This window comes from Chiloscyllium plagiosum, chromosome 6, assembly GCF_004010195.1.
Source record: "Chiloscyllium plagiosum isolate BGI_BamShark_2017 chromosome 6, ASM401019v2, whole genome shotgun sequence".
In the NCBI taxonomy this organism is placed as follows: Eukaryota; Metazoa; Chordata; class Chondrichthyes; order Orectolobiformes; family Hemiscylliidae; genus Chiloscyllium; species Chiloscyllium plagiosum.
This window is the reverse complement of record NC_057715.1, coordinates 116,532,135-116,544,071: the sequence shown is the minus strand read 5'-3', so window position 1 is coordinate 116,544,071 and position 11,937 is coordinate 116,532,135. Positions and strand designations below refer to the sequence as shown.

The 11,937-nt window shown below is 42.1% G+C and overlaps 1 protein-coding gene across 1 annotated transcript in view; it reads right to left on the bottom strand.

Moving 5' to 3' along the window:
* Positions 1 to 11,937, bottom strand: part of inppl1a (inositol polyphosphate phosphatase-like 1a) — a 105,240-nt gene that overhangs the window by 77,428 nt on the left and 15,875 nt on the right. Inside the window, exons 4-7 of the mRNA XM_043692726.1 lie at positions 10,722 to 10,835; positions 7,019 to 7,169; positions 4,074 to 4,180; positions 1,435 to 1,640 (exon numbers count right to left, since the gene is read on the bottom strand). Coding sequence (XP_043548661.1) covers positions 1,435 to 1,640; positions 4,074 to 4,180; positions 7,019 to 7,169; positions 10,722 to 10,835 — 578 coding nt within the window. The remainder of the gene's footprint in view (positions 1 to 1,434; positions 1,641 to 4,073; positions 4,181 to 7,018; positions 7,170 to 10,721; positions 10,836 to 11,937) is intronic.

Below are 11,937 nucleotides of genomic sequence, written 5' to 3'. Positions count from 1 at the left end.
CAAGCACATTTTTAAATAAACAGAATAAGCAATCAGTTGCCAAATCCAGTATTTATTGCCCATCCCTAATTACCATATGGTGTAGTAGTGAACCGCCTGCCCGAACTGTTTATTGTGTGTGGCTAAAGGTGCTCCCACCGCGTCATGAGGAAACAGGATGCATGACTTCTGACCCAGTAATGAAGGAACAGCTGATATATGTCAAAACCGGACTCGTAACTTATTTTTCTACAACCCTCCCTTAGCAAAAGAGAAACTGAGGCGAGCTGCAGATCCTTGACGTGCTGCTATGCTCAGAGTAACTCAGAAGAATTGTCCAGGAACAGAACCTGACTCTTCCAGACCTTTCTGGTCAAACTAATAAATGGGCCGAGGAGCAGGCAAGTGCAGGGGAGTAGTCAACGGTATTATTTACATCTACTTCATTGTTCGGAGAGATGTTTTACATTAATAGTATGTGTACAGTCTTAAAATGATGTTAAAACAATAGACGAGAAAAATACCAAAATCTAAAGTATTTGCTGTTGCACCAACCCTTTGTGCAAAGGGTTACCGAATCATTTGTGCAAAGGGTTAGTGGCACAGAGTGCATAAATGGAAATAACAGCAAGGCAGAGTGAGGCATGATATGATTTAAGAGGCTTATTTTGTCCTTGTTTTTGAAGAGAGGTTTGAAGTCAAGAGATGTCGAGCTGTCTATTTTATTCCAGTAAAGAAAACAGCTTGTGAAGCCTTGGGGTTTTTCTTGTGTTGGAATAATAGCAGTTCGAATGAGTGAGGTCAAGTTCTCTTCGAGCCACAATGTTTAGCTTTTCAGTAGCAGTTGCCGGGGTCTTGTAGCTGGGTTTGGAAGCTGCAGAACATCCCTCCTTGCTATACTGAGCTTTCTCTTTATGTTTTTCCTCCTGGACTGAAGAATTGGCTGACAGACAATCTGTTTTACTGAGTTTGCCATTTCCAAGGGTGTGTTTATGAGATATTACTATATTGGAACAGTTCATTAGTAGTAGTTAATTAATTAATTTGGTAAGCATGTCAAAAGAGCTATAGTTAAGCCAATTCTTGATTTTGTTTTGTTTGGATCTTTAGTGTAGTGTAAAAATAAGCGTGGTTAGCTTAACGTTGAGTAGTTTGACCAATTGAATTGCATCTGGAACGCAACACCTTAGAATTACCTTTAAAATAAGAAAAAGTTATATTCAGCAAAAAGTCTAGACTCTATTTTGAGCAGATGTGGTCTGGTCCACAACAGGAGGCAGAGCGAGGAAGACAGAGAGAGAGTCAACAGTAACTTTCAGAAGCAATTGAATAAAGAAAATATTTTCAGATTTGAGGAGAAAAGTATAGATTGCAACTAATTTGATTGTACTTTCAAAGAACTGGCAAACAAACTACAGTGAAATGGCCTTTTCCTGTGCTGTATGATTCTACTACAGCATTGATTTTTGGAGGAAGGAAATCTGAGTCAAGCAATCACAGTTAAATGAGAAATGGGAAACTAATCTGTGAGAAACATGATATCTGGTAGGATTTTTACCCATGTTCCAAGTGCCAATGAAGATAGAGATCATGTCTGGCTCATCCTGCTTGGAATGTTTGTTCTTCATAAGTTGTAAGAGTTGGCAAAATGCCTCTCGTTTCTGAAAGATGAAAAGCGAAAGAAACAAAGTTTTAAAGGTTGGCAGTTTTCAAAAAATCTTTGTGAAGATTTATGAATCATAACTTTAACTCACTTGTTTCAGCTTGGTTCAACAAACAGTAAATGCTACATTTTATCAAACTGAACTCTAGAAACGTCAGTGTGAACAAACTCTGATTGGGACTACAGACACACGTTAAGTGACTAACAGCAAAACTAAGATGATCAGATATGCACTAAATTGTAGAGTGCACTCAAAATTGCTTCTTGAAGCTGATTGGTACAAATTTCAAACCTTTCTTTTAAGTTAAAGCTTGCATGTATCATAAACAGCCTTGTGCCTCTTAAAATAAGCTTTGTACCTTCACTTAGATGTAGCCTAACCCAGAAGTCTACTCTTTAAGAATTTCTTGCTATATTCGTTTGATACAATAATCAGTCGAAAGTGAGTACTGCAGATGCTGGAGTTTAGAGTGAAGAGTGTGGTGCTGGAAAAGCACAGCAGGTCAGCAGCATCTGAGGAGCAGGAAAATCAATGTTTCGGTCAAAAGCACTTAGTCAGGAAGGATCCTGATGAAGGGCTTTTGCCCAAAACGTCGATTTTCCTGCTCCTCAGATGTTGACTGACCTGCTGTGCTTTTCCAGCACCACACTCTTGATACAATAATCGTCAATGTCACAAAGTGTCCCGACTTGGAAATCTTTCGGCTGTGCCATGGTCCTCGATAGGCTGAAATCTCAGAAATCTCTCCCGAGCAGCAGTGGGAGCATCTTCACCACAAATACTGCAGTAGTTCAAGATAACCGCTTTCCACCTTTCCAACAGATCTTAGAGGTGGGCAACAAATACATGCCCCGCCAGAAACATGTCTTTTCTTAAAAATCTCGAACTAACTATTGTTTGACAAATAGATTAATCCTCATCACAAAGCGACATGGCTGAAAATGAGTTCACAATTCCTTTAATTTTACAGCTTGTAAAGAAGAGAGAGGAATGTCTGAAGAAAATCTCAAAACAATATCTCTTTCTGCAATTACTTGAGCAAATGACTCTGACCTTCTCAGAAAAGTATGACAGGAACGCAACAAACAGACACTTTGTGATCTCAATTCCATGGTGTGCCCTGGATTTTATTTTTTCTATACTGTATTGATTTGTGTTACAAAAATGTCATTTACCATAGCTGTTCCACCTTTGGTGACCAGAGCGATCAATACCTGAGGTCATCAGTTCTGGAATTCTGTCTCTTAACGTTTGTCTCCTCCTTGAATAAATTTCTTAAAATCTTTCTTTGGCCAAGCTGTTGGTCACCTGTTCCAATATTTCTGATCTCCTCCTGCCGGTATGTCTTGTTTTATTAAAGGCACTGCATAAATCTAATTTCATAACAGCAACTTGCCCTTGAACCTACATCCGAATGTGAATTTACGTTACTAATTTATTTGTGGCACGTGGGCATCACTGACTATTCCACATCCGAAAAGGTCCTCGAAGGCTAGATTGATTCTTCTACTTTGACTCCTGCAGTCTTGAGGTGTTGTTACAGCCACAGTGCTGTCACAGGAGGGAGTGCCAGGATTGGTGTTGATTCAGTCACAGGGCTGTCACAGAGACAGCGCCAGGATTAGTGTCGGTTCGGACACAGGGCTGTCACAGAGGGAGTGCCAGGATTGGTGTTGGTTCAGTCACAGGGCTGTCACAGAGACAGCGCCAGGATTAGTGTCGGTTTGGCCACACGGCTGGCACAGAGGGAGTGTCAGGATTGGTGTTGTCTCAGTGCCAGGATTTTTGTCAGTTCGGTCACAGGGCTGCCACAGAGAGAGTGCCAGGATTGGTGTCGATTCGGTCAGTGCTTTTACAGAGGGAGCACCAGGGTTGGTGCCAGTTTGGTCACAATGCTGTCACAGAGGGAGTGCCAGGATTGGTGTCGGTTCAGTCACAATGCTGTCACAGGAGTGCCAGGATTGGTGTTAAATCAGGTTGATGTGCAGTTTTTTTTGGGAGGGGCAGGCAGGGAGCTTGTGGGTGGTGGCCTTCCCACGTATCTGTTATCCTTATCTTTCTATGTGCCATTATTGAGGGTTTGGAGGGTGCCAGCCAAGGAACCTCAATGACTACTTTAGTACATCCTGTAAATGAAACACATTGTTGTGATTGTCTGTTAGTGGTAGGAGGAGTGAATGTGGAAGTTGATGGATGAGGTGTTAACCAAGCCTGCTGCTTTGCCCTGGGTGGTATCAAACGTCTCGAGTTTTGTTGGGGCTGCACTCACCTAGGCAAGTGGAGAGTATTCCATCACATTTTTGACTTGTGCCATGAATATAGTGGATGGGCTTTGAGGTTTCAGGTGGTAATTTGCTTGCCACTGAATCTCAAGGTTTTGACCCGAGAGTAAATAGCCAGTGGGACTCTTGTAGTAGGTGGATAACTCACCCTTGTAGTTTCGAAGATGAAATCCTTTCTCTGTGTTTTATCCTTCTCTTTCTCGAATACTATTCCCAGTTTGCTGTGGACGCGCTGTGATTTTATCAACTGCCGAACTGATGAGGAAAGGAAACAAGAATTCACTAATGACCTCTAAAATATTTGCTTCATTGATGCGCATTTGACCAGGTCCAAGCCTCCAGAGCCCAAGTACAAAACGCTAGAACCAGGAAGGCTGAAGTTTCAAAATCCTGACATCAAACCCAAGACAGACAAGTACGTCAATGATATTGCAAGCTGTTGATGAAAAATGATAGCCTCATATGATAAAGACAGCAGCGTGAGAGAAACTCAGCTGGTTTTGCAGGAGTGAGGGGAGGAACAAAGTTAGCACTGAATCCATTATGACTTTTTCAAAATTGATAGTCCTCTACTATTCTTCCTGGGGATTCTTAAAACATGTATCTGTAAGAAAGACTTGATCTAATCTATTTTCTCATTTGCACAGAGCGAGGATATTACAAGCAGAATGTGAGAAATAGCCTCAGCTTTGCTGGGTGAGTGGGACAGTAGTGCAGTGATTCTGATACTGGGCCACTGACAGAAATCAAATGCAAGCAAATTAATAATGGCCTTAACCTAAAAACAACAAAAATACTGGAGAAGCTGGAAATCTGAAATGAGAATGACATCTTGGGAGACACAGCAGTTCAGGCAGAATCAGTGGAAAGAAAGAGTTAATATTTCAAGTCAATGATCTGTTCAGATGATAGGTGACTGTTAATATAACAAAAATAGAATTATACAGCATAGAAAAGGTCTTTCAGTCCATCAAGTTTGCACCGCCAAGCACTTCACAATCTAGTCCCTCTTTCTTCACACTTGGCCTGAAAAATGGTGACATTTCAAGTGCTCATCCAAGTACTATTTAAAGATTGTGAGGTTTCCCGCCTCAACTACCTCCCCACGTATCACATTCCAGACTCCTACCACCTTCTGGGCGAAAACACATTTTTGCTCAAATTCCCTCTAAACCTCCTAACTTTCACTTTAAAATTATGGCCCCTCATTACTAGCCCTCCAACTAAAGGGAACAGGTGCTTTCTGTTCACCCTGTCCGTGCCACTCAATCTTCCACACCTCAATCAGGTCTCCTCAGTCCTCACTGCTCTCAAGAAAACAACCTGAGCTTATCCAACCTCTCTTCATTGCTAAACTGCACCACCCCAGGCAGCATCCTGGTGAATCTCCTCTGCACCCTCTCCAGTTCAATTACATCCTTCCTATTGTGTGGGGACCAGAACTGCACACAGTACTCCAGCTGTGACCTAACCAAAGTAATCAACATTAAAAGGAAAAAAAGGAGTTGTCTGTAAATTGACCAACCGATATCTAGATTATATAAAACAGATTTGGTTGGGACTCATTGTAAGTCAACAAACTCTGCACAAGTAAAGTCCATATCTCTCAGTTTTCATTTGAATATCTAGTTAGAATCCAATAAGCCTTCAACTTGAAATACTAACTCATGTTTCTCTTCACAGTTGTCGTCTGACCTGCTGAGATTTGCAGCTTTTAATGTTGTTGTGGTTCTGTTCGCCGAGCTGGGAATTTGTGTGAAGCGCTTCTGTAATGTTTCCTCCGGCATTTATAGTGGCACAGAAGCGCTTCACAGGAGGCTCCCAAGCACTGAGGATGTCACCTAGACAGGGGACGAAACGTCTGCAACACAAATTTCCAGCTCGGCGAACAGAACCACAACAATGAGCACCCGAGCTACAAATCTTCTCACAAACTTTGAGCTTTTAATGTCCTTAGAGTCTGTCCTACAGGATTCCAGCCCTCACTTAATGGTGTCTGGGCACATTACAACTCGTAATAAGCACTGCCTGGCTAGCATTGCTAACCTCCCGAGAACACACAGCACCAGTGACTAACCAAAAAAAATTGCTGAAAAGCTCAGTAGGTCTGGCAGCATCTGTGAAGAGAAACTAGAGTTAACATTTTGGGTCCAGTGACCCTCCCTCAGAACTAGTGACTGTCAAGCAGTCGTCTGATGCAACACAGCATTAGTATCTCTCATTTTGCAACACAAGCTTAGTGCAGGGAGATGAGGTCTTACCCCATCCACTTTTTTGCAATTTTGCGAGGAAAATTCAATAATTATTATGTTTACACTGCATCATTTGTATAAACTTCTTTCTATCCAAATGCAACTTGCCTGCCCTCAAGCCATTCAGAATTGTTACTAATTACAGACTACAAACATCAAAAAATTCTAGTGTCACTTAAACAGCAATTGAAATTCCCTCATCCAAAGCACAGCAGATTGGGGTTGGAGGAGAAAACACAAACAGAAGCTTGAGAAGCATTAACGATGCAGGAAACAAACTATTGCCTCTGAAGGGGAATACAGAAAGAGCAGACACTGGAGTTATTGAACAAGACATATTAGGAATCAGCTTGAAACAGTGAGAGAACAATTGGAACACTTTCCTCCTGTCTCCCCCCCCCCCCCCCCAAAAAAAGGTTGCAGATGCTCGACATGCATGAATCAAGATTATTAGATAAAGGTATGGACAGTGAAGGATCATTAGGGTATAGAGTAGCCATGATTGATTTAATGTCAAAACAGTTTTGAGATACTTAACACCTTCTTTCTGTAGTTAAACCTGAATAGCAAGATGATGCATTCCATCAGCTGGACTCAGTCAACCTCAGAAAGCTGCTCCTGTCCTGGGATTGTACAATGGGGACAGTGTAATGACAGCTTTACTCTGCATCTAGCCCTGTGCTGTCCCTGTCCTGGGAATGTGTGATGGGAATGTTACATCACACAGCAAACATTTATTACACTGTTCACTACAGTAATCTTCAAGAAATAGAACTGCTTTAGTACACTTAGACCCAAAGATTACCCAAATCATCCAGCACAATAGTGCACTTGTCCTTACTCTTATCATGTGTAAATGTATTCCAGTCTTCCTGTGGATCCTTGGATTTCTTCTGCACCACCAGCTTTCCTCCCTCCACATCCACACTGAGTAAATATTTCTGTGATTTACCAATCTTTGTTAAATCAGTCAGGTTCACATCCAGTTTCACCTGAGGAACAAAAAAAAAGTGTTTGATGATTGTATCAATTACAACTGATGTTATTGTAGCTTTTTTCATTCATCCTTTACATATCAGCTTTACTTTAGTGGGGACATGAGTCAAATGGTCATGGATTCAAATCCCACTCTGCAGACCGGAGTACCTAACTCAGGCTTACACTCCCAGTGTAGTACTGAAGGAATACCGGACTGCCAGAGATGCCAATTCTTTGATAACATTTCTGCCCTCTTAGGTAGTAGCAAATTTCATAGGCATTATTTCAAAGAAGAATCACTGGAGTTCTCCCTTTTCTAGGGCAATACGTATCAACAGACATGACTAAAACCAAATGTTCTGGTCATTATCTCATTGTTCCACTACAAACAGTTGTCAATTTCCTGCATTGCAGCACTGACTATACTTCAAATACAATTCATTAGCCCTGAAGTGCATTGGAAAGCCCAAGGCTGTGACAAGTGCTATATTAACACGCATTTGTTTTTATATCTGCAAGCTTGTTTGCTTTATTTCACACTGTAGACACACTATCACCCGGTTAGTTTCCAGAGATGCGAAATGAAAACTCTGAGCAATAACAGGAAGTCAAGCATATGAAGTCCACACTTGCTCTTCCACCTCTGACCAGTAGTGAGATAAGCTGCCATTATCATTTTCCTAAACTTCTCACTGCAAAGAATTTAAATTAATCAATAGAAATTAATCTTGTCTGTTTGCTATGCTGAATTCTGTTCCTCAGCTGAAGGTATATGATAACAACCAGCTCTATACGGAGACACCTTGGTCACCCAACACATAACCCACTTCTGAAAGCATTTTACATAGACAGAGGTCATATTCAGATCACCATGTTTGTATCAGCTCTTCGAATTACCCAAGTCTCTCATTCCCTTGGGCTTTTGTCCTCGCACCAATCCTTACCTTACTGCTCCTTTTCTTTTTAATACTTAGCATTGTACCTGCCTTCCACTGCCCTTTCAGGAAGTAGATCCTGATCATAGTTTGCTTGCTACATGCAAAAGAGATTATCTTACCTCCCCTCAGATGCTTTTGGCAATTATCTTCAATCCACACCAGAGACATATCAATTCCCATTCCCCCCAACCCACTGCAATTCAGTCCTTCAAATTTGCCTCACCATTCCATAGAATCGTGGCTGATCTGCCCCAGGCCTCAGGTACCCTTTGTGCCATCTCAGCATCGTTGCCAACTCCCCTAAATCTCAGAAATCTAGGACCAGGGGTCACAGTCTCAGGGTACAAGGTTGATCATTTAGGATTGAGATGAAGAAGCATTCTTTCACTCCAAGGGGATAGTGAACCATTGGAATTCCCAACCACTGAAGACATAGTGGGCCAGTCACTGAATATATTCACTGTGGAAAAGGATATGGAAGATATTGACTGTAGGGAAATAGATGGTGACATCTTGCGAAGTGTCCATATTACAGAGGAGGAAGTGCTGGATGTCTTGAAACGGGTAAAGGTGGATAAATTCCCAGGGCCTGATCAGGTGTACCCTAGAACTCTTTGGGAAGCGAGAGAAGTGACTGCTGGGCTTCTTGCTGAGATATTTGCATCATCGATAGTCACAGGTGAGGTGCTGGAAGACTGGAGGTTGGCTAACGTGGTACCACTGTTTAAGAAGGGTGGTAAGGACAAGCCAGGGAACTATAGACCAGTGAGCCTGACGTCGGTGGTGGGCAATATGTTGGATGGGAATCCTGAGGGACAGGATGTACATGTATTTGGAAAGGCAAGGACTGATTAGGGATAGTCAACATGGATTCGTGCATGGGAAATCATGTCTCACAAACTTGATTGAGTTTTTTGAAGTAACAAAGAGGATTGATGAGGGTAGAGCGGTAGATGTGATCTATTTGGACTTCAGTAAGGCCTTCGACAAAATTCCCCATGGGAGACTGATTAGCAAGGTTAGGTCTCACAAATACAGGGAGAACTAGCCATTTGGATACAGAACTGGCTCAAAGGTAGAAGACAGAGGGTGGTGGTGGAGGGTTGTTTTTCAAACTGGAGGCCTGTGACCAGTGCAGTGCCACAGGATTGGTGCTGGGTCCACTACTTTTCATCATTTACGTAAATGATTTGGATGTGAGCATAAGAGGTACAGTTAGTAAGTTTGCAAATGACACCAAAATTGGAGGTGCAGTGGACAGCGAAGAGGGTTTCCTCAGATTACACCAGGATCTTGACCAGATGAGCCAATGGGCTGAGAAGTGGCACATAGAGTTTAATACAGATAAATACGAGGTGCTGCATTTTGGGAAAGCAAATCTTAGTAGGACTTATACACTTAATGGGAAGGTCCTAGGGAGTGTTGCTGAACAAAGAGATCTTGGAGTGCAGGTTCATAGCTCCTTGAAAGTGGAGTCGCAGGTAGATAGGATAGTGAAGGCGGCATTTGGTATGCTTTCCTTTATTGATCAGAGTATCAAGTACAGCATTTGGGAGGTTATGTTGCAGCTGTACAGGACATTGGTTAGGCCACTGTTGGAATATTACCTGCAATTCTGGTCTCCTTCCTATCGGAAACACATTGTGAAACTTGAAAAGGTTCAGAAACGATTTACAATAGGCAAAGTCTTATCCCTGGGGTGGGGGAGTCCAGAACTAAAGGACATAGGTTTAGGGTGAGAAGGAAAAGATATAAAAGAGACCTAAGGGGCAACATTTTCACACAGAAGGTGGTACGCATTTGGAATGAACTGCCAGAAGAAGTGGTGGAGGCTGGTACAATTGCAACATTTAAGAGACATTTGGATGGTATATGAATAGGAAGGGTTTGGAGGGATATGGGCCAGGTGCTGGCAGGTGGGACTAGATTGGGTTGGGATACCCGGTCGGCATGGACGGGTTGGACCGAAGGGTCTGTTTCCATGCTGTACATCTCTATGACAAGTCTTTGTACTTTAGAGGCATCAAGGGGTATGGGAAGGAAACAGGAATTTGATATTGAGGATCAGCCACAATCATACCGAATAAGGAGCAGGCCCGAATTACCTACTCCTGCTCTTAGTTTCGCTACTTCTATTTGTATCCACTCAAGACAAAGTCTCACCATTTGGAGCATCTCTATGAAAATGCATCTTCACCCTACCTGTTCTTAATAAAAACAGCTCTGGACTATCAATATAACTAAAATCTCTCATTTGAATCACAAAGCTACCAATTTTAACAAAATATCCTGGAAATGGATACTGCTAGACCCGTTGAGCACTGCTTTCTCTACCAGATTTCCAGCATCCGCAGAATTTTACTTTGTCACTCAATCTGGTGAATTAAAAGCTTGACAGATATCATGCCAACAAATATAGCAGATCTCCGCACTCTACAATGCTTTGACAGCTTTCTCAAAGTGTACTGCCCAGTATTGGACAAAGTATACTACCTGATTCATTACCATGTTAAACAATCCTGTAAATTTCTCATCAGACCAAATTATATTTCTGCAGGATGGGGAATTAGCACTGGCTATCCCAGGGGTGAAAGGCACGTCAGCTTCCAAGTAAAGGCAGATCATTACCTCAAATGCTTGCACTGGAATACTCTTCGCCTTGCGAGGTGCTGTGTGAGAAAACATCGAAGACTGCGATGTGAAGCTGGGGCAGGAACTCATCTCCTGTAGTGCTTTCAATGCCTGAAGATTATAAAGTCAGTGCACACAAGATTGGCATACTTCACACTTTTATTTAATGCTGATAACTTTAAGGGCTTGAAAAAGGTTCACAATGAATCTGAAGGAAATTAGCAAATTAAATAAAGAGTGAAATATGGGTTTTAAAAATCAGTCAGCAAGAGCACTTCTACCTATCATGGCAGAGTGTGACATCAGAAACAAAGTTTTTTTTAGTGACTCTTTTGATTAGCTACAGGATTTAAATCAGGAGATGTTATTACAGCTGAATATAAGTCAAGAAATTAATCTATAAAGTGTTTAAATCCTAATGAATTAAAGAAAAGTCAGAAATGGCTGGGCAGGCAATGTGTTGCAGCTGTAAAAGGGTGGAGGAGCTCAAAAATAGGGACATATTTTTAAGATGAGAGGAGAAAAATATAAAAAGAACACAAGGAGCAACTTTTGTTTTACACAGCGTGGTTTGTACGTGGAATGAACTGCTAGAGAAAGTGGTAGATACTGGTACAGGTGCAATGTTTAAAAGACATTTGAATAAGTACTGAATAGGAAAGGTTTGGAGGGATATGGGCCAAACATCAGGCAGGTGGGACTAAATTAGTTTGAGAACATGGTCAGCGCAGGTTAGTTCTCTATCCTGTATGACTGCTGGGGAGGGGGTGTACAATACATGGTCACTATGCTTCAGGAGGCAGCTACAGGCCGAAGATTAGTTAAAAATTTGGTCTGTGATCAATAATGAGAGGGTAATGACAGAGAGGGACAGGTATGGGAATTCATATTTAGCTCTTACGGAGCCTCAGCCAGTACCAATGTTCAAGGTACAAGGTTCTTGCTCTATGTTTGGATGAAGATGCTGGATTAGTGGTGCTGGAAGAGCACAGCAGTTCAGGAAGCATCCGAGGAGCAGTAAAATCGACGTTTCGGGCAAAAGCCCTTCATCAGGAATAAAGGCAGAGAGCCTGAAGCGTGGAGAGATAAGCTAGAGGAATGTGGGGGTGGGGAGAAAGTATCATGGAGTACAATGGGTGAGTGGGGCAGGGGATGAAGGTGATAAGTCAGGGAGGAGGGTGGAGTGGATAGGTGGAAAAGAAGATAGGCAGGT